We start from the raw sequence: 22747 nt of genomic DNA on the forward strand, positions 1-22747 counted from the left end.
CCTACAATGTAATCTTCCCACACTACATACCATTATTTTAGTTTTAGAAAATTGTGGTACCACCATGTCCTTAAAGGGTATCTATGGTCAAAATGTAAAATTATATATTAATTTCTCCTTTGTATTTCATTTATTTCTAGCCTACACCTATTAAAATAAATGACCTTGAAATCTGTAAACTTACTTTGTGAAGATCCCCACAAATTGTCTTTCCTTTAATTATGTGACACATATTCAATGTCCTGTTAGTAGGCACTTCTGTGTCACACATTTCACAGAGCCTATGTTCTGTCAAAATAGCCAATTCATCAAGATCTCCAATTACGTCACTTCCGGTTACTGTAAACCATCATTAATTGGAGATTTTGATGACTTTCTGTTTTGACACAACACCAGAAAGCATATACACTCTGGTAAACGAAGACTCTGCTGTTTTGACACAGCAGCGGGTAACCAGGAAAAAGTTGTCGCTGCCATTTTGTTGGTTTATATCGGAGCGAACTAACGATATTTGCTCATAATACTGTGTACCGGAGTCTACGCGGTTCCTGGTGTTGTGTGAAAACAGCAAGTTGTCAAAATCACCAATTATTGTTATTACAATGCTGATATTATAAAGTGAAGGTGTATACTGTGACCATAGATTTCCTTTAACAAATATCTAAATGTAAGGATGTGAACTGTCGGTTTTGTGTGCGTCCCCCTCCCTTCCTAACATATCGAAGATGTGTAAGTCTGAACAAGTGGATACCTGTGATGCAGCTGCCATGCTGCCAAGATGTGCAGTAGTGGGTTTGGAGGGGGGGGGGGGTGCATGCACAAATACATAACCATTTGAAAATTACACATACTGCAGCACATACAAGCTGCTTTCTTCAAAAGTTTAAATAAAATTACTTATATCATAAAAACATTTTTTTAAAAGAGAAGTATTGGATTTTGCTTTTTTCAAGAATCATACTTACCAGTCCGATGCTGCATCTGTCCCCCGGCGCCTCTAATACTGTGAACCGAGTGATCAAACACTGCCAATCGCTCGGGTTCTCAGAGCTCCCTGAGAAGAGAGCTGGTGACTATCAGTCACCACTGTCTGCTCTGCCCCCCATTCTGACTAGCGCGCTGGGCTGTGGAGGGGGTGGGAGCAGCTAGCTCAGGCTCTCAGCAGCTTGCTGAGAGGCTGAGTCAGATGCCGGTCCAGGCATGTGGGCGGATCCCAACCATATGGTCGCGATCTTGCTGAAACCCTGGACCGACTCTGTAACATCAGCCGACGGCAGGCTTCAGCCCGCTGTCTGCTGAAAATGGGTTACAGGTGTGCAGAGCTCCTAAAAAAGCTTTGGCTGTACTTATCCATTAAAGAAACTTGAACATTGTGCCATGCCTTCGGTACTTTCTGAATCACTGACCGAGAATGCAGACAACAGTAGGCAGAGTTCTCAGTACTATTCATGCTTGCTTACCACATGCTTGTCCAGGCCAGTGTCCCAAAAATGATTGAAGATAGAGACAGCCAGTCAACTAGTATTTTCAAGAGGATGTCAGCAATAGGGAGTAGCCATATCTTTCTTGGTCCAGTTTTTATTAAATCCTCTCCTAGGGAAGGAGTCTCCAAACTACAGACCACATCCAACCCGCTACAAGATTTTATTCAGCCCACAGCTAGGGTCAGTGCCATATCCTTAGTGAGCACTGGTTAAGGCTTAAGGTCAGCAGAGGCTGCTTAGGGTCTCCGCTTCTGATGTAATTAGGGACTCTGATGGGTACTCTGATGTAAGGAGGACTCCGATTTAAGGCAGGACACTGATGGGGAGCTTAATGCAGGAGGAGACTCTGATAAGAATCCTGATGTAAAGGGGACTCTGATAGGGACCCAGATGTACAGGGGCCCCGAGGGTAATATTTTTCAGCGTGCGATTATTTTTATCATATATAATTCACCTCCCATACTAATACATTTGGAAACCCCTGTCTTAGGGCATCATGAAAAGCATTAAAATAAAAAAGTTGAGGTGCTGGTCTCACGGTCTCGGCCATAAGTGGAGGGTGACAGTTTAAGCAGAGCGCTGATTGACCATCAAAAACCAAGTAAGGGGCCCAGGCTCCTTTCACAAAGATTATGTGACCAGTGCCATGGCAGTAAATCATATTGAGTTAAGAAAATTAGTCTGCAAGATTTAAAGTGTCTGTAAACCCGAAAAGAAAAAAAAACCTGTAAGACAAAGGCATAATGAGCTAGGATGCATTGCATACTAGCTCATTATGAAATACTTACCTTAAAGCAAAGCTTATGCAGCGGCCCCGCACACCGCTGTAAACGGCGACATGTCTCCATTATTTCCGGGCTAGCGGGCTCCAGCGCTGTGATGACGTCACTCCGGCGAATGCGAGACGCTGGTTACGGCACGCTCCTGAAGAAACGGCACGAGCGAGACATGTTGTACGTCACCACACTTTGCTCGAGCATTTTTTTTTCACGATCGTGTGTATGCAAGGCAGGCTTGACAAGAATCACGTTGAAAAAAAAAACTTGGTTTTTCTAGGACATTAAAAATGGTCGTGTGTATGCGGCTTTAGAAGTGATTTTACAGTATAGATCCACTACTTAGTTGTATTCAAGCAGTTTTTTTCACAGATAAACATTGGTGATATCTTTAGGTCTCATTTTTTTTAATGTAACATGTTCTAAAGACACCAGGCTAAATTATAAAAAAAAATGAGCCAATAAAGTTGATCTGTTGCCAAAAGCACCAGCTTTTATTTTCACAATGCAGGTTTGGAATATTTTCATTGGTTTGTGGGCAAAAGCCGACTTTGCCATGCACTTCACACATCAGCCACAAAGTGGTTAAACAAAGCAACAAACTGTATTCATGTGTGTGTTTATAAGAAAAAAAAGAAAAAAAACAACAACAAAACTATTAACCCTTCTAAAAAATATGTTTAACTCGAGAGCAAAAATTCCCACGAGAGCAACAGTAGCATGTACCAGCTGGAAACAAGATTTCTGCATGGAATAAAGAGCGGGACATGAAATTGTTCTGGAGAAGCCAGTTTGAGCTTTTTAACTGCAATCTCATATTGCTCCCAGCAGACAACGCCTGGAAGTGTTTTACTAAGTTGTACAACAGCTTGTAGAAAAAAACGAATGATCTATCCAAGACCGGTGTCTGTTGTAACAATACAAGTCTCATCTTCAAACCATTGTTTCTCTGTATTACTTCATATACTTCTTTTTTTTTAAATCAAAGCTTAAAGCGGTATTAAACCCAAAAGCAAAGATTTATTATATTGCAGCTTACCAATTTTTAGATGTCTTGGCTGTTATTAGTTTCCTTTTTTAGGTTTTCTTACTTTTATTTTGTGATTTGGCCAATAAGTCTGTTGTTTTTCAAAAGAAAAGCTCTCGTGCAGTTACTGGGATAAGACAGACTATTTAAACTGGCAAGGGTGCCTAAAATGAACAACTTTTATTTATTTAAAACCTTTATCTCAAAAGGAAAAAATAACTGTTTGCTGGAACGGATTATACAGTATTAGCTGGAATGTGGCTTCAATTTGTTTGTGTATTTAAATATGCTAGTACATCTAACACTCGCCTCCCACCGAAACTAACAATGTCCAAATGTGCCCCCTGTGCTCATTCAATTTTATAGTAGCCAGACTGTTATTAGTTACAGCGGGTAAAATAAGTATTGAACACGTCACCATTTTTCTAGGTAAATATATTTCTAAAGGTGCTATTGACATGAAATTGTCATCACATGTTGGTAACAACCCATGCAATCCATACATATAAAAAAAATAAGTTCAGAAGTTAAAGGGGTTGTAAAGGTTTGTTTTTGATTTTCTAAATAGGTTCCTTTAAGCTAGTGCATTGTTGGTTCACTTACCTTTTCCCTTTGATTTCCCTTCTAAATGTTTTTTCTTCTTTGTCTGAATTTCTCACTTCCTGTTTCTCCTCAGTAAGCTTGTCTCCATCATCCGAGCCGTTCTGGCTGGGGGTTAGTGGGTGTGCTCGCTCCCTCCCTTGGGACTACATCCCGGCAGGGAGATGCTGTGTTCACAGTCTTCACGAAGGGAGCACGCCAACTAACCCCCAGCCAGAATGGCTTGGATGATGGGGGGCAGCTTACTGAGGAGGAACAGGAAGTGTCTCCCCGCAGGGACAGGGATGTAGTCCCAAGGCAGGGGGCGAGCATGCTGACTAACCCCCAGCCATTTAGAAAAAAAAAAAAAAAAAACCTTTACAACCCCTTTACGTCATGTGTTATAAAGATGGAATGACACAGGGAAAAAGTATTGAACACATGAAGAAAGGGAGGTGCAAAAAGGCATGGAAAGCCAAGACACTAGCTGAAATCGATCAGTAATTAGAAAGAAATCCTGCCCTTTAAGGCCCTGTACACACGACCGGATCGATCCGCTGAAACTGGTCCGCCGGACCAGTTCCAGCGGACAGATCCGGTCGTGTGTAGGCCCGAGCGGACAATTGTCCCAGGTATAGGACAGTTTCCAGCGGATAAAAATTTCTTAGCATGCTAAGAAATCTGTCCGCTGGAAACCTGTCCGTCGGACATATTCGGTCGTCTGTACAGACTCAGCGGACACGTCCGACCGACCGCCATCCCTCGCATGTGTCGTACTGATTTGACGCATGCGTGGAAGCTTTGAACTTCCAGGGCCGCCCACGTCGCCGCGTCATCGTCGCGGCGACGGCGCGGCCACGCCCCGCGTATTGTTTATGCGCGGATTTTTGTCTGATGGTGTGTACAACCATCAGACAGAAATCCGGCAGCGGTCGCAGCGGATCTATCCGTTGAAAACGGTCCGGCGGACCGTTTTCAGCGGATCGATCCGGTCGTGTGTACGGGGCCTAATACACTAACAAATTGAAGCCACATTCCAGCTAATACTTTATAATCAGTTACAGCAAACAGTTCTTTTTTCCTTTTGGGCTAAAGGTTTTAAATAAATAAAAAATATTTTTTGTCCACAGATTAATGTTATTATTTATAATGGCCAATATCAGTAAAAAAAAAAAAAAAAGGACAATTTTACTTTTACACATAACAGTCATTTATGAATGAAGATTGCAACAATAGCTTTGATTTATAAATGAAAGCACAGCAGGACATAGAAAATTTGATTAAAAAAGTGGGAACGTTGAGAACCTCAAATAGGAATGATGGTCTATACTTTTATTTATGTATGGATAGAGTTGGGAAGGGTTAAAATCTCTGTCAAGTTTATCGTTGTTGGGAAGCAAGCACATCCCTCACTTTCTGTTCCTAAAGAGTCAATGAAAACAGAAAGGGAGGAGGCAAGGCTTATTTTTGAGAGAGAGCGGAACCGGGAAAGGAGTTGGGGGAAAATCTACCCAATGGGGTGCCAGCTATATAAACTTATCCTAAGCTTTTAAACATTTTTTTTATAATATATATATATATATATATATAAATAGATAGATAGATAGATACATACATACATACATACATACATACATACACCCCATGGAAGGGAAATTCACTCCTGTAACGCCGTGTGCACATGGTCGGAATTTCCGATGGAAAAAGTCAGACGGAATTTTTTCATCGGATATTCCGACCGTGTGTATGCCCCATCAGACTTTTTCCGTTGGACTTAGAAAGAGTTCTCTTTTTTTTCCCCGATGGAAAAAAAATTCTATCGGAAATTCCGTTCGTCTGTAATAGTTGTGTCCGCGTGTGTGCAAGACAAATTGAGCGGAATTCCGTCAGAAAAACCCGGCGGAGTTTATTCCGACGGTGAAATCCGATCGTGTGTACGGGGCATAAGAGTTATCATGGGAAAAGGGTGTCCCCACTGGAGCTTTATCACCAATCCTTGTTTCCACAACAACCCAATTTTCAAAATCTAATTGTCACAGGGACAGAAAGTGGGGTGGAATCTTCTGAACAGGGGCATAGACAACAAAACAAATGTTACAGGGGTCATAACCCTTCCCTATGCCATCTATCCAAAACGTAAAAAAAAATATATTTTGGCTGGAGTTACAGTTAAAAAATGTACCTGTTCCAACTTACATACAAATTCAACATAAAGTGTTACTAAACCCACAATAGTAAAATCAGTCTGTATATGCAGTAAAGCATGCTTGTTATACTCAGCGTGGAAGGGGTTAATCCTGCGCATTGTGTAAAAAAACTGTCTTCTCTGATCTTAAACCTCTTCCACCATCCCCAAACCATCTCCTGATAGTACAGAGCCCTCGGGGACGCTGCACATGCTCAGTTTGGTGTGTATTGCTAGGAAGTTTTGTTTTGGGGGGGGGGGGCATGTGCATGCAATTGGCACAGGGCCAAATCAGCACTGTTTAGACAGAGGGTCAGGGGTCATGCAGCCTCATAGGACAGTAAAAGAAGAATGAAAAAACCTCCTGCAAGCTTTAACCAGTGCTCGGCCGGACACTAATATAAGTCACAAGACTGCTATATACTGCTGATGAGAAAAGTTATTTAGCAGTTTAAATTCACTAAAATAATTGCATTTTCATGCTCTGTGTATTGTGGGAGACCAGATATAGTGAATGCAGGGTCTGGGGTTTAGTAACACTTTAAGAACAAATCTACAGAACCTATTTTGTTTGTAACTCAGGCACTGCCTATATATATATATATATATATATATATATATATATATATATATATATATATATATATATATATATATATATATATATATATATATATATATATACACCCACACAGATACACCTGTATGTGTTTATATATATTATACCCCCAGGGACGGCGCATGTGCAGTTAAAAAAAAACGTTGATTACGTCGGGTCACGACGTATTAACATAAAACACGACCCCATCACAGCAATTTGAATTCCGCGCCCTTACGCCGCGAGAGATACACTACGCCGCCGTAACTTATGGCGCGGATTCGTTGTGGATTCAAACCAGAGCAAAGTAAGTTACAGTGGCGTAGTGTATCTTAGATACGCTGCGCCCGGCGCAGATGTATGTGGATGTGCCCCTATAACTTTTGCGCAAACCAATAAATATACGCTTATTGCGATTTTTGTAGAAAGATTACATATCGGCCTAAACTGTTTTTTTTATATTTTTGGGGGATATTTATTATAGCAAAAAGTAAAAAATATTGCTTTTTTTTTTTTAAATTGACGCTCCTTTTTTTGTTTATAGCACAAAAAATAAAAACCACGGAGGTGATCAAATACCACCAATAAAAAAGCTCAATTTAGTTTGGGAGCCACGTCGCACGACCGAGCAATTGTCTGTTACAGTGATGCAGTGCCCAATTGCAAAAAATGGCCCGGTCATTGGGCAGCCAAATCCTCCGGGGCTGAAGTGGTTAATGTGGAATATATGTTCCTTGCCAAGAACATTGGGGCAAATCCACAAAAGAGATACTCCGGCGTAAGCCGTCGTATCTCTGGTTCTAACTTTGGAACTGATCCTCAGAAGCAGTTTTCCTAAGTTAGGCAGAAGATCCGACATCTGTAAGGGACTTACACTGCCGGATCTTAGGATGCAGTACCGCATCCGCCACTGGGGGCATTTCGAGTCGAAATGCCTCTGTTAGTATGCAAATTAGCACTTAGGGCGATCCTCAAAGCTTTTGTACCTAGTTTTTTCGCCGTAAGTGTTAGTTTGCCTGGTGTAAAACTAGGGCTGCTTTTACAAGGTGTAAAGTTAGTCACACCTTGTAAAGGCCCATTCAAGCGACGGCATTTGGTATGCATTCCCGAGGGAGAACTCCATGCCAATTTTCAATGAAAAAAACGGCATGGGTTCCCCCTCAGGAGCATACCAGGCCCTTAGGTCTGTTATGGGTTGTAAGGAGACCCCCCTCCGCCGCAAAATTGACGTAGGGGGTCCCCCTACAATCCATACCAGACCCGTATCCAAAGCACGCTACCCGGCCAGCCAGGAAGGGAGTGGGGACGAGCGAGCGCCCCCCCCCCTCCTGAGCCGTGCCAGGCCGCATGCCCTCAACATGGGGGGGTTGGGTGCTCTGGGGCAGGGGGGCGCACTGCGGGCCCCCCCACCCCAGAGCACCCTGTCCCCATGTTGATGAGGACAGGACCTCTTCCCGACAACCCTTGCCATTGGTTGTCGGGGTCTGCGGGCGGAGGCTTATCGGAATCTGGGAGTCCCCTTTAATAAGGGGGCCCCCAGATACCGGCCCCCCACCCTAAGTGAATGGATATGGGGTACATCGTACCCCTATCCATTCACCTGTAGGCAAAAAGTAAAAGTTAATAAACACACAACACAAGGCTTTTTAAAATATTTTATTATTCTGCTCCGGACGCCCCCCCTGTCTTCGTTATTAGCTCAATTACCAGGGGGGGCTTCTTCTTCCGCTCTCCGGGGGTCTTCTCCGCTCTCCGGGGGTGTTCCGCTCTCCGGGGGGGGCTTCTCCGGACTCCGGGGGGCTTCTTCCATCTTCTCCCCTCTTCCGCTCTTGACTCGGCGAACCCCGGTTCTTCTGCAGCTCTCCGGTGCCTTCTTCTTCAGCGCTGGCTGCCTGCTATGTTTGTGTGTTAGCTCGATTTCAAACAGGCAGCCGGCGCGGTCTTCTGTGACGTCAGGGTCTTCTGGTCTTCTGTTCTTCCTATGTTGCCTCGTCGCCTGTTGTCGCTGTAATGATGGAAGCGCGCCTTGCATCACATTTATATAGGCATCACCGTCCCATCATGCTCCGGTAGGTACCCACGTGGTGGGTGCACGTGGGTGGGCACCCACCACGTGGGTACCTGCCGGAGCATGATGGGACGGCGATGCCTATATAAATGTGATGCAAGGCGCGCTTCCATCATTACAGCGACAACAGGCGACGAGGCAACATAGGAAGAACAGAAGACCAGAAGACCCTGACGTCACAGAAGACCGCGCCGGCTGCCTGTTTGAAATCGAGCTAACACACAAACATAGCAGGCAGCCAGCGCTGAAGAAGAAGGCACCGGAGAGCTGCAGAAGAACCGGGGTTCGCCGAGTCAAGAGCGGAAGAGGGGAGAAGATGGAAGAAGCCCCCCGGAGTCCGGAGAAGCCCCCCCCGGAGAGCGGAACACCCCCGGAGAGCGGAGAAGACCCCCGGAGAGCGGAAGAAGAAGCCCCCCCTGGTAATTGAGCTAATAACGAAGACAGGGGGGGCGTCCGGAGCAGAATAATAAAATATTTTAAAAAGCCTTGTGTTGTGTGTTTATTAACTTTTACTTTTTGCCTACAGGTGAATGGATAGGGGTACGATGTACCCCATATCCATTCACTTAGGGTGGGGGGCCGGTATCTGGGGGCCCCCTTATTAAAGGGGACTCCCAGATTCCGATAAGCCTCCGCCCGCAGACCCCGACAACCAATGGCAAGGGTTGTCGGGAAGAGGTCCTGTCCTCATCAACATGGGGACAGGGTGCTCTGGGGTGGGGGGGCCCGCAGTGCGCCCCCCTGCCCCAGAGCACCCAACCCCCCCATGTTGAGGGCATGCGGCCTGGCACGGCTCAGGAGGGGGGGGGGCGCTCGCTCGTCCCCACTCCCTTCCTGGCTGGCCGGGTAGCGTGCTTTGGATACGGGTCTGGTATGGATTGTAGGGGGACCCCCTACGTCAATTTTGCGGCGGAGGGGGGTCTCCTTACAACCCATAACAGACCTAAGGGCCTGGTATGCTCCTGAGGGGGAACCCATGCCGTTTTTTTCATTGAAAATTGGCATGGAGTTCTCCCTCAGGAATGCATGCCGAGCGACGCTGTCATTTTTTTTTATAATTATTTGTTTTCCCGGCGCGTCTTTTTTTCACCCGTCGTAACTTTAGTGTCCCGTCGCAATCCACAAAGCCGCCCGGCGTCAATTACGTTCGCGCGATGCACGTCGGGAAAATGACGTCACACGCATGCGCAGTACGGCCGGCGCGGGAGCGCGCCTCATTTAAATTGTAAACGCCCCCCGGAGAGGAGGAACGCCTTACGACGGCGGCACTTAACTTACACTGCTTGAAATTTTTACGTAAGTGCTTTGAGGATCAGGCACTTAGGTAAAAACTTTAAGTCAGTGTAACTTAACTGCTGAAAGTTAAGTTACGCCGCCTGGCTGAGGATTTGGCCCATTATTTTTTTAATCAAACTGTTAGGGCTCTTTCACACGGGCGGACCGTATGTCCGCTTTTTCATCCATCCGTGTACGAATGAAAAAGGGACATACGTTGGTCCCTATGAGATCGCGGGTGTCAGGGGATGAACATCCGCTGACACCCGATCTCATCCGGGTCTGCAATCCTCCGATTCTGCAGATGGAGGAAAACCCTATTTTTCCATCCGCCTGCGGATCGGATGAACACGGACAGACGGTCCGTGTTCATCAGATCCCACCATTGGGGAGAGCGGAGATCTGACAGGCAGTCCCTGCACAGTCTGCGAAGACCACCCTGTCATCAGCCGGCTCAGCGGGGATCAGTGGAGCGATCCTCGCTGAGCAAGCGGAGGTTCACGGGGCGGATCATCACGGATCCGTCCCGTGTGAAAGGGGCCCTATGAGTAAAGTTCCACTTTAAATACTTTCCTCTCTATTTTTTCTTAATACAATTTTTGCTTCCTTTTAGTCATCCTTTTGTTTTGGGTGACCTGCACACAAAAGAAAGCTCCTATGAAGTTGATTTACTAAAGGAAAAATGACTGTGCACTTTGCAAAGTGCAGCTGTCCTCTGCAAGTGCAGTTGCTCCAGAGCTTAGTAAATTAGGCAAGGCTTTACTTTGCAAAGAATACCCAATCACATGCAAGGAAAATAAAAAACACAGCATTTTTGCTTGCATATGATTGGATGATGGAAGTCAGCAGAGCTTCTTTTACTAAGCTCTGGAGCAACTGCACTTGCTATGTGTAGTAACCCCTATGTGTAGTAAAAAAAAAGACAACCCCTGTAATTACACCTATCAACCACCATTCATGTAATGATATTACACATACTGTAATATTTTAGCCACCAGTCAGCAATGCATGGAGCAAGATGTGGACTGCTATGTTTAGAATTGACCGTGTAACACCTTAAGGAAAATGTACACAGAGGATTGGGTAAGGAAATAGAACAAAAGACTAAAACAGTTTTAAACTATGCTATACCATATAATAAAGGTGATGTTTCACTTTACTACAATTCACTTTTGGCTGCTGACAAAAAGCGCTCACTTCTTGCCAATAATATCCAGATCACAGAAGCCTGACCTCTGTGAAAGGAAAAAAAAAGAATGGCCAGGAGAATTGCAGCAGCAGTCATGTCCGGCAGCTCTCCCCACCATGCATACCTTTTGAACTAATCAACTTTCATGAGTTGTGAGTAATGTACTTTACAGTAGAGGCATCTCTCTCATGCACTGGAAATGTGGAACTCTGCAGTAACATGGAATGATGGAGTGACAGTTTCAAGAGGACTTACCCTTGCAGTTCTGTCTCTGGAGCCGCTGACAATAATTCCTCCATGACAATCCACGCAGTTCACATCCTGCTCATGTGCACTGAACTGGATACTGACAGAGCTGTGAACTTTATGAAGGGCGATCTTTCCATCCCTGCAGTAAGATTAGAGTCAGAGATTTATTAACTGAATCAAAAGGCAGGATTGCCTGGACTTTCTTTCTGTTATTCACAAAAAAGATTGAATAAAAAGCCTGTCCTACCTAAAAATAACATAAACATTTGCTGACAACAAGAATACCTATTAATTCATACAAAACAGTGCATACATTAAATACCATATTAGGTCTATCCGACTATTTATTATAATACCGTATTTCAATTTTTTTTTCTGATCTACTTTTCTAAAATTGTTAATGGCGGACCTCTAAATATAACCTACTAATTTTGTTTTGGTTTCTAAAGCTGGGAGGGCTGCCAATATGCAAACGGCTTGATCTACTAAACCAGACACACAGAATAATGTATTGTTTGTGCCCACCCTGCTCTAAGATGACTGGGGGGATCGATTGGAGTCATGTTGTTTAAGCGCCCTTACCAATCGTTGCATCACTATGACGGAGATACAAGACACTGAATGTTCTGATTCAGGTCTGTTCATATACGACATGGGTCTTCAAACTATGGCCCTCCAGTTGTTCAGGAACTACAATTCCCATCATGCCTGGTCATGTCTGTGAATGTCAGAGTTTTACAATGCCTCATGGGATGTGTAGTTCCGCAACAGCTGGAGGGCCGTAGTTTGAGGATCCCTGATATATGACATGCTGAAGAGTGTGTGCAAGAAGTGTGTGAGGAGGCATGGGGGATACACAGTGGCGTCACTAGGGGGTGGCTATTGGGGCTGTAGCCCCGAATCAGTCTCTTGCCGCAGGGTTCCTGTCTAACCAGCGGGTCGTGGCTTGCAGCGGGCGGGCTGCATTAGAAGCAGATGAGAGGAGAGAGGTGAGCGGGCGGACGAGCAGAGATGTCATTTTCTCTCTCCGCTCCACATCATCGCTCTTCTGCCCTCACAGCTGGGCCTCTTCAATGTGGGAGCAATGTGCGGCGGGAAGCAGAGAGATGACACCATCTCTCACTACACATCAGTCTTCAGCACGGGTGCTAATTTATTCAGAAAACAGTGTTCTTCATTGGCGGAGGTGCGGCAGGAGAAGAGAGATGACAAAAAGGTTGGTGACCACTGCTATGGGCTCTAGCCCTAGATCTTTTGCAGACCTAGCAACGCCCCTGGGGATACACCCATGCCCTATTTGTTTCCTTCTTCTACATGTGTATAATTGCACTAGGGTTATTTTATATGGTCAGTTTAGGTATAAGTAAAATTAAAGGGAAACCGGTCATAAAAGTAATAGGTAGGCTGCCTTTTCTGGCCTCCCCCCTTTTTTTTCAGAAGATGGTTAGTAATGCATAGGCCATATATTTCTATCAGGTATACTTTAAAAACTAACCTCTATGAATAGAAATATCTTTACATTTTCTCATATAATTGCCGTTTTCCAACATTTCTCAGTCAACAGCCCTTTCATCTCTTTTAGTACAGGCTTCCTTTAGTTTACCTATACACATGACATTTTGTGAAACAAGAAAATCCCCACACACACTAGTCAGGGGTCAGCCCAGCTTGCATGCTGTGTAATGTGAAGAAATAATTCCAGATGGCTGCACTTCCAAAAATCCTTTTATTGAAGCTTCATATGACAAGTGGTTGACAGATGGAGCAAGGAACAAAGAGGTAGACGCGTTTCGCGCAAATATCATCGCTTCGTCATTACCACTGGTAGTGACGAAGCGCTGATATTTGCACGAAACGCGTCTACCTCTTTGTCCCCTGCTCCATCTGTCAACCATTTGTCATATGAAGCTTCAATTAAAGGATTTTTGGAAGTGCAGCCGTCCGGAATTATTTCTTCACGTGACATTTTTTGTCTTCTGCCAATTGGGCAGTCAGATGCCCAACAGCTCTCTGGAAGGAGGAATAGTCAGACACGAGAGAAAATATATTCCGGTCTTGATTATTCCCCTAATAATCTATCAGCATTATAACATACCTTCATCTTACCCTTGCCATAGCACATGCATAAATGAACAGCCAGATCAAATGTTATGAATTATGGAAGAGCTGACAGTCATATGTTACATTGTCTGACCAGCCTATCATTCTCTTAAGTACAGCAGCTGCCATTGTTGGCGTTTTGAAAATGTTAGTTGCCTGCCTGACATCAATGCTCACCAAATCACAGGCATGGCATTAGCATAATGTAAGCGCCAAAACAGTTCCAAATCTTTCAGAGGCAAGGGGAAATTGCAACTTTGCTAGTTACCACCAGGACTGTTGTCATCGTGGAGAGATTTTCCCCTTACTTCCTATTCTGATAATAATTGTTAATGTTGGTATATCCCTATATTTTCTGTCACAGTGACAGCTGGCATCAGAACAGAAAGTGAGAAAAAAATTACCAGAACTAGGACACAGCAATTAAAACCTGACAGCAATTCAAACTCTTCCGTAAGTCAGTTATCTATGTATGTCAGGGTTGACTAAAATATCAAATGGTCAACTTATTACATGATGGGATGTATATTTAGAGTTGAAAATGTGTATAGACTGAAAAACTAAAAATCTAAAGTTATTCTATGAAACTGGAGGTAAGAAAAAGATTCCAACTTTTGTTCTTCCATTGCAAGTGTGAAAATTAAAAGGAACATTTGATGTTTATAGTAGGTTACCCCCATCTGGATATCCCAGCACAGCCAATACAGGAGATGAAGCAGCCCTCCCCTCCCACAATTTTTAGGGCTAGCTGAACTTTACCTGTAGTGCTTCCAAAGCCTACGCTGGACTGCTTTGCTAAGCACCTGAGGAGGACAACCTATCCTAGCCCTTCACTGTTTTAAAACAACTTCGAAAAGACCTGGATGTTTTTTTTTTTTTTTACCTTACCTTTTAAAACTAGGGTGTTTCAAGCTGGTTGGCTATTTGGCACAATGGAACTCCAGCTTCAGATATAATAATCATGAAATTTGAAAACTAAGGAAATATATTTAAAGGAATAGAAATTTAAATAAAAGGATTAAAGATAATCACTTTTATGTCTTCAACAATTCTGTTTAAGGAAGATGTGATTGATCTAATTCTCTAGCATGCCTAAGAACACTTTTTCAACTAGAGACAATTAAGAATTCAATAAAGAATCCAGAAGAGTCCAAATCATTTTCATACAATTTTGAGGATAGCAAAAGGTTCAAAGGCCAAAGTCTCAAATGTATTTCTATGCATCTGACATTAAAAGCGCAAGTGGATGCAGCAATGCTGCACTTCTTACCTGCCTCGGCAAGCTCAATCACTGAACTCACCTTTAAGCACAGCAACAGAGCTTGGCATTACAAAGAGTCAAACCATTTATCTCCTTTATGAAGAGGATTATCTCCTAACTCTCCTGTGCTCACCCTGACATTTTAGTGTGGATCTTCAAAAAGCCATGACCTCAGCCTAGGTTTAGGCTTTGGATACACTGTACCTTTGAAGAACTACATTGTCTTATTTCTACATGTCAGGGCAAAAGTGCTAACCTTCCATGACGAATGGAAACTACACAGAAAAGATCAAAAAACCTCTAAAAATGCCATGACAGAAGAATGACAAACAATAGCACTGAAATGCTATTAATGGGAGAATTTTATCAGCGCCATGTAAGGGACCTGCCAAACTACAGACCTCTTTTTCTTTTTTCCTTTTTAAACATTTAATAAGGTCTACAAGCTATAGAGCAAATATCAAACATATTTACCTGATGATGCGTGGTCTACATATAAAAACTTGAATAATTGTACAGAATTGAACTTTGTAGCCCAGAAGCATTAAATTCATGATTGCCATGTACAATTTTGTCGACAAAACCAAAACATGTCACTGCCTCAAAGAGCAAAGACATGCTCTTGCCATTACATTGTCTGTTATAGTAGAAAACTGCAACATGCATAAGAAAACCTAGAGAATAATGAGGAGATCCACAAATTGATGACAGGTCCATGCATACCTGTAGGAGGTATCCAGAGTGGGCTCTACAAAATAATTTAAATCATACCCTTACTAGGTATACAAATTGAGAAACTTGCAGTAGGGAAAAATATTTCAGTACATTATGTCTCATGTTCAGGGTATGTCAACCTACCCTCCTCCACTGATTATGTGAGAATTGGTGACTACAAAGCGACATACATCCTCCTGATGACCCAGAAACACAGCATAGGGTCGTCTGTGAAGTCCACTGCCATTGGCACGCAACTGGTAAGCTCGGATTTCTTCAGCCTGAGTAATATATAACAAGTCGCCATCTACTTGCAACCAGGGCATTAAACTGAAAGAATGAAAAGAAGGAGCTTTAATTAAATGCCAAGAAGAATGAGTAAGGGCAAAACAATGTTAAAGTCATAAAAGAAAGACAACAGGAAAATATTGGTTCCAAGACAAGCACGCATTACATCATTGAGGCTTGGGAGATTTTGGATAAAGCTGTTTTTTGATCTAATTAAAATAGGAAGGGTGTGGTCACTTCTGTACAAAAGGAATTCAAAGTATACTTGGAATTGCTTGATAGGGCAAGCAAATTTCATTTAACTTTTTATCCCATGGATGATTTAATTGGCATGTCTAACAATTAATGGTATATTAACTTTATACAAAGCTGTTCGAAATTGTGGGGTTTTATTGTTCATTAAATGATCTTAATAGAATGCAACAATCATTTTTTCCATTTGTACAGTCGTTTGCCTTATATCTGTGGAGTCTAGAAGACTTTATTCTGCATCATTACTACAAAACAAAATGTCACTTTAGCGACTATTTCCATGTGAAATCCCTGCAATTCCTTTAAAGGGAATGCACATTTTTTTCAATGAATCTTTAGATAAACTGATTTGAAAAAAAAATAGTTTCCATGTCATTCTATATGTTAATTGGGTCACCCACATTTCCGCATTACCCATCTAGCTCTTCTTCCTGCTTAACAGTTCTACACAAAGATTGTGATTTCCTGCTTCATCCCACATTGCAAGCCTAAAGCCTCGAAATTTGGCAAGTTCAGCAGGGACTGTCCGAATGTCAACCTATGTATGAGCAGGGTGGTTGTACAAAAGTCGATCTACAACCACCCTGTCAGGTTTTCCTGCTCGATCAGCCCTGCCGGCTATAGCTGGCAGCACTGATTAGTGTACTCTGATGGTGGAGAAGTCTATCCACTGTCAGAATACAAAGGCTCAGTTAGGATTCGGACTTCTCATTGAGAAAAATGTCCTACCTGTACAGCTATCTTATCTGAGCCGTTGTTAAGCAAAGGTGATGAAGCCCTCACTGATAAGCACACAACAAATAATATTTAGCCCACAGGACTTTTAAAAAGAGTCGCACCTCAAATAAAATATATTAAAAAAAATATGAAAAATGTATTCACATACATTTAAAAAAACACATACTGTACAATATAACAACTTATTAATGAACATCAATGCATAAATAGTGTATCACATGAGAATTTTTTTTTTTAAGGGACCTACTAATGCCATAAAGATACCACCATCAATCTGGAGCAACCGTGCAACTAATCTCGTCGCGTTTCATGAGACAACTCTCGCTTCTTCAGGAAAGGCACAGGGGAGTATGGTTAATTGTAAGATGCTTGCCAACTCATGCCATGGTGGTCATGCTGTAAAGTATATAAAAACACTCATATATAGCCATGTCTATGGTACCCCAAAAGGGCCAAATAAAAATAAATAAAGCCTGCCAAGAGGTCCACTATTCTTCCCCCGGGAGTTCTGAAGGGGCATGGAGATGACAAAAATGTGATGTGCTCAAAACAGGAACTCTGGCGATTGGTTTTGGATCCAGCAAAGGAAGAAAAATGCCACACACCCTTGGAGGAGAGACAGACAAAAATGGCCAGAGATCAGTTCACATGGCAGACAAGTTTGTGTGCATTCTACTTTGGGACTGAGACATTACCTCTACCCATTTCATATCAGCTCTCTTTGCATGTCTACCCTCACTGATAAGCTCATCTCTCTGTCACTCTGCTCTCTTATCAGCATGCTCTTTGTTGAGAACTGCAGCACAACTGACTCCTTTTGCTGCCTCTACCTCTCACAGTCTGAGCTCTGCTGTTCTGTGGACTGCAAGAGGCTGCTTCCAGGTAAAGTTCAGGTACCTACACTGTTTAAATTTACAAACAATAACTTTAATGACAGTTTAATCAATACAGGGATGCTTTATTTGTGTCCGAAATCTGCCTGGAGCCTTCATGATAAGCACTGCAGTAATAATTCAAAGAATAAGATTATAAAAAATACACTATACTTCTTTCTCAAATCTCATGCTCACATGTACACACTTTTCTGACTGTAACATATTTGATGTATGCTCTGTATTCCATTAGTTATATATAATAAACCATTTACCCACTTTGTATGAATTTTCACTCTGTTATGTCCTTTTGGGTGATCCTAAATTTTAAAACACTTCTGTGAAAATTCAAATATGGTCACTGCCATCACCAATTTGTTTCTGAGGAATTAATCTTGATTCTGACCTTACTGACCTGGAACAAGTATGTGGGCAGTCGACTTGTAAAAGTCTGGACCTTCATCCAGCATACCAGGTCCAGGTCAATGACTCCTTACTAGAAAACAAAGCCAAGATGCTTCAGAACACAGTCAGTGATGACGTCGTCCATATCTTTGTACTGCCAAGTTCCATTTTAAGTTATGCGATCTTCAGAAATGCAAATACCTGATTTTATTTTGTTATTTCCAACTTAAAGCAACTTCTTGACATAAATAAGCTTTAACACTAAGGATGAAAATATTTTTTTTGTACTTTCTGTAATCTGCACTGAGAACTGAGCGATTAAAACCATGGATCGCTCATTTCTCAGTCTTCAGTGAACACTGGCTCTCTGCTTTGTCCCTCCAGTGCTCACTGGAATGCCGGACTGTGCAGGGGGAGAATCGACTGGCTCAGGCTCTCTGAGAGGCTGAGCCAACTGCTGGTCCATGCATCTAGGTGGATACTGACATTAAAGTTAGTATCTCTCCAGAGTCTGGACCAGCTAAGTGACGTCAGCTGACTTTGGATGAATATGGGTCACAGGAGAGCAGAACAAAGTGCACTCCTGTGATCCCCAAGAGAAGTAGGGCCAAAATAGCATTGGACCTACTTCTCCTTTAAGCTACCCCTGGTATAACACCATCTCCAATCATCATGCCTCAGTTTTGTGAGTAAGTAGTACATTTGGGCAACAATAACAGGACCTGTGTCCTCAATTAACATTAGGAAAAGGATTTTCTGATAAGTGCAAATATCCTATTTTCTTTATCCTCCACTGCAGGACACAGACATGTAAATTCTTAGACATGTGTAATGTCCAAAGCAGTCTAACTGAGGGGTGTGCAACAGCCACTGAGAGAGCCAACTGACAAATACATCTTTACTATAAGTGTATGTGAAGGAATCAACACCTGAACAAAGACTAGATGAAGAAGAGCCAAAGCAAATGCAGATAATGCCACAACCAAGAAAATACAAAGGATCAACCTGATGCTCCAGGCCAGGGCAAATGATCACCACCAGGGGGAAGCTCCTACCTGAAAAAACGACGGGCCTCATTTAATAATATGGAGAAGAACCAATCATCCACCACAAAGAAAATAGGTGTTACAGCAATTTACTGGAACAGAAGAAAGAACTTAGACCGACAGCTAAGGTGGTCAACAATAAAGAATGTTTACCATGGTAAAGGCCAAAACCTAAGCTACAGTCATGGCTGAAATTGTTGGCACCCCAGAATTTTTTCCAGAAAATCAAGTATTTCTCACAGAAAAGTATTGCAGTAACACATGTTTTGCTATACACCTGTTTATTCCCTTTGTGTGTATTGGAACAAAACAAAAAAGGAGGGGAAAAAAGCAAATGGGACATAATAATGTCACACAAAAACTCCAAAAATGGGCTGGTCAAAATTCTTGGCTCCCTGAACTTAATATTTGGTTGCACACCCTTTGGAAAAAATAACTCAAATCAGTTGCTTCCTATAACAATCAATAAGCTTTGTACACCTCTCATCCGTAATTCTGGACCACTCTTCCTTTGCAAACTGCTCCAGGTCTCTCTTATTGGAAGGGTGCCTTTTCCCAACAGCAATTTTAAGATCTCTCCACAGGTGTTCAATGGGATTTAGATCTGGACTCCATGCTCGCCACTTTAGAACTCTCCAGCGCTTTGTTGTCATCCATTTCTGGGTGCTTTTTGACATATGTTTGAGGTCCTGCTGGAAGACCCAAGATCTCGGACGCAAACCCAGCTTTCTGACACTGGGCTCTACAATGCGACTCAGAATCCTTTGGTGATCCTCAGATTTCAAGATGCCTTGCACACATTCATGGTACCCAGTGCCAGAGGCAGCAAAACAACCCCAAAACACCATTGAACCTCAACCATATTTTACTGTAGGTACTGTGTTCTTTTCTTTGTAGGCCTCATTCTGTTTTCGGTAAACATTAGAATGATGTGCTTTACCAAATAGCTCTATCTTGGTCTCATCTGTCCACAAGACGTTTTCCCAGAAGGATTTTGGCTTACTCAAGTACATTTTGGCAAACTGTAGTCTTAATTTGTGTCAGCAGTGGGGTCCTCCTGGGTCTCCTGCCCTAGCGTTTAATTTCATTTAAATGTCGACGGATAGTTCGTGCTGACACTGATGCTCCCAGAGCCCCCAGGACAGCTTGAATTTCTTTGGAACTTGTTTGGGGCTGCTTATCCACCATCTCCATTATTCTGCGTTGCAAGCTTTCATCAATTTTTCTCTTCCGTCCATGCCCAGAGAGATTAGCTACAGTGCCATGGGTTTTGAACTTCTTGATAATGTTGCGCACTGTGGACAAAGGCAAATCTAGATCTCTGGAGATGGACTTGTAACCTTAAGATTGTTGATATTTTTCCACAAACGTCTCTCCTTTTTATCTGCTTTCAGGTGTGATTTTTATATTGCCCACACCTGTTACTTTCCCCAGGTGAGTTTAAAGGAGCATCACATGCTTGAAACAATCTTATTTATCCACAATTTTGAAGGGGGGCCAAGAATTTTGACCAGCCCATTTTTTGAGTTTTGTGTGACATTATGTCCAATTTGCTTTTTTTTCCTCCCTGTTTTTGTTTTGTTCCAATACACACAAAGGGAATATACATGTGTATAGCAAAATATGTGTTACTGCAATACTTTTATACTTGATTTCCTGAAAAATTATGGGGTGCCAACAATTTCGGCTATGACTGTATATATGGTAAGTCCAGGCCATAAGAATGACCAGGTAACAGCTGGAGACTTTAGTAGTACACCCTTAACTCTTAACTTCAGGGAGAAGGAAATCCCTAATATGAAAGATATTACCTGCACTGCAGGATACAGAAATGTAAATACCTGCTAGATAGGTAACATGTCAAAGAGATATGCATGGATAGGATAGCCTTCTCAGCAGAACATTTAAATGGAGAGAGGAAAAGAAACCCTTAAGCTGAAAAAAAGTTGGGTAGTGACCTAAATCCCTTTAATAAAGGGGGGGTTGAGCCACAACATCTAGAAAAAAGGGAAGGCAGGGTGAGAATATAATGTAATGGAAACTGCCATTCAAGGACATCGTAACCAGAAGGATGAGAAGTAGTCCTTCCAACTCACACCCAAAAGGTGTTTTAGGAGTGTGGTGGCCCCATCACAATCTACCTGATCAAACATTACATATATGATTGTAGAATCATTAAAATTAGCCCTGTAAAGGACAAAAACCCATACCTAGGAGCTAGGGGTAGGAATCAAAGTACTAGCACTAGTGTTAATGTTATAGAGAGTAGGAAGAGGATCCATCTTCCAATAATTAGGTCCCACAAAGACCTTTCGGACCTATACTATGCACTTAGGAGAGCTCTGCAGCTGGTTAACAGAGTGTTTTGCCTTTCAGGACCTCCCAGGATGAGAGAAAGGAAAAAACTCTAATTCCAATCTTGACCAGAATCCGGCCATTAGTTAGCAGCAGGCCCGGACTGGCCATAGGGCAGACCGGGCATACGGCTGTTGATGTCCAGGCCGCACAGCGGGAGGTAAGCGGCGACCACGGCCTGGACAGGGTTAACACAGGCCTGCGGCCGCTGCTCACCTACTACTGTGCAGCGGCGATGCCTATATCTTCTCCGGCGCATGGGCTGAGCTGTGTGTCTCTCTCACACACAGCTTAGTCTCAGAGCCGACAGGAACAGTTCCGCGCTCTGCTCTCCAGTCTCCACTCAGATGGACTGCTCCTCCTCTTCCCGCCCCTCTGCTTCTGTGTCTGCCACGCCCACACACACTTAATTCACCTCCAAGGCATGTTATTTAAATGTGTGTATTTTTAATGTTGCCATTTGTGACACGTAAAAAAAAACTGCTCTCTGCTGATTTTTTTTTGTTAGCTTTCCATTGGTGCATCTGCTTCAGTTCAGTGCCCAGCTACCCACGTCTTTTTTTCAACAAAATCTTGAAACAGGCCAGAAAAACAGGTATTTTCTCTCCATTTAGACTTCGCTGGGGTTTGGCACTAAGCTCAGGGTTCTGAGTTCCCACCTGGCTCAAAGTGAATCCCGACAGGTTTGCTTATCTCTAGTGCTCACAAAAAATGTTCAGTGGTTAGATAATGAGACATGTCTCCCAACATGTTAGATTGGGGTCTGCTTAATATCACATTCTGATATTAATGGCATTAATAAATGGTCTCTGTGGGGCACTGTCACAAAAATAATTAGATGCTTATAGCAGTTGTAGAGTCAGCCTGGAACATGGCTAATAAGGAGTTAATTTGGGAGGGCAGGTACTTCCCCCTAAACCAGACTGGAGAGCTCCTAAATAGGAGGGAGGCTTTCAGTAGCTGCTAGGAAGTCATCGGGTCATGTTGAAAGTTGGCTTATTGTGGGCAAACATTGAGAGGCATAGAGCTATTCACTTTCTCTAGGAACTTATTGTCTGTTTTGTATTATTGCTTGATTGCCGAGTGTCACACTACATTAACGACGCCCCCATTTCAGCCCGCATATCGCACTGCAAACTGACAGTTCGGACATGAATCAGATCACATAGGTGTGAACACCCATGCGATCCGATTCTGGTGTGGACCAAAAAAAGTGTCCTGTGCGTGTTTGGTCCAAATACGATGCGATATCAGCCATATTATCTGTATGGCTGAAATTGCATTGC

The 22747-nt window shown here is 43.0% G+C and overlaps 1 protein-coding gene across 1 annotated transcript in view; it reads right to left on the bottom strand.

Moving 5' to 3' along the window:
• Window positions 1-22747, bottom strand: part of FBXW4 (F-box and WD repeat domain containing 4) — a 247251-nt gene that overhangs the window by 165518 nt on the left and 58986 nt on the right. Inside the window, exons 3-4 of the mRNA XM_040361932.1 lie at window positions 15650-15835; window positions 11437-11569 (exon numbers count right to left, since the gene is read on the bottom strand). Of these exons, the coding sequence (XP_040217866.1) occupies window positions 11437-11569; window positions 15650-15835 (319 nt within the window). The remainder of the gene's footprint in view (window positions 1-11436; window positions 11570-15649; window positions 15836-22747) is intronic.

Source organism: Rana temporaria, chromosome 8 (genome assembly GCF_905171775.1).
Source record: "Rana temporaria chromosome 8, aRanTem1.1, whole genome shotgun sequence".
Classification (NCBI taxonomy): domain Eukaryota; kingdom Metazoa; phylum Chordata; class Amphibia; order Anura; family Ranidae; genus Rana; species Rana temporaria.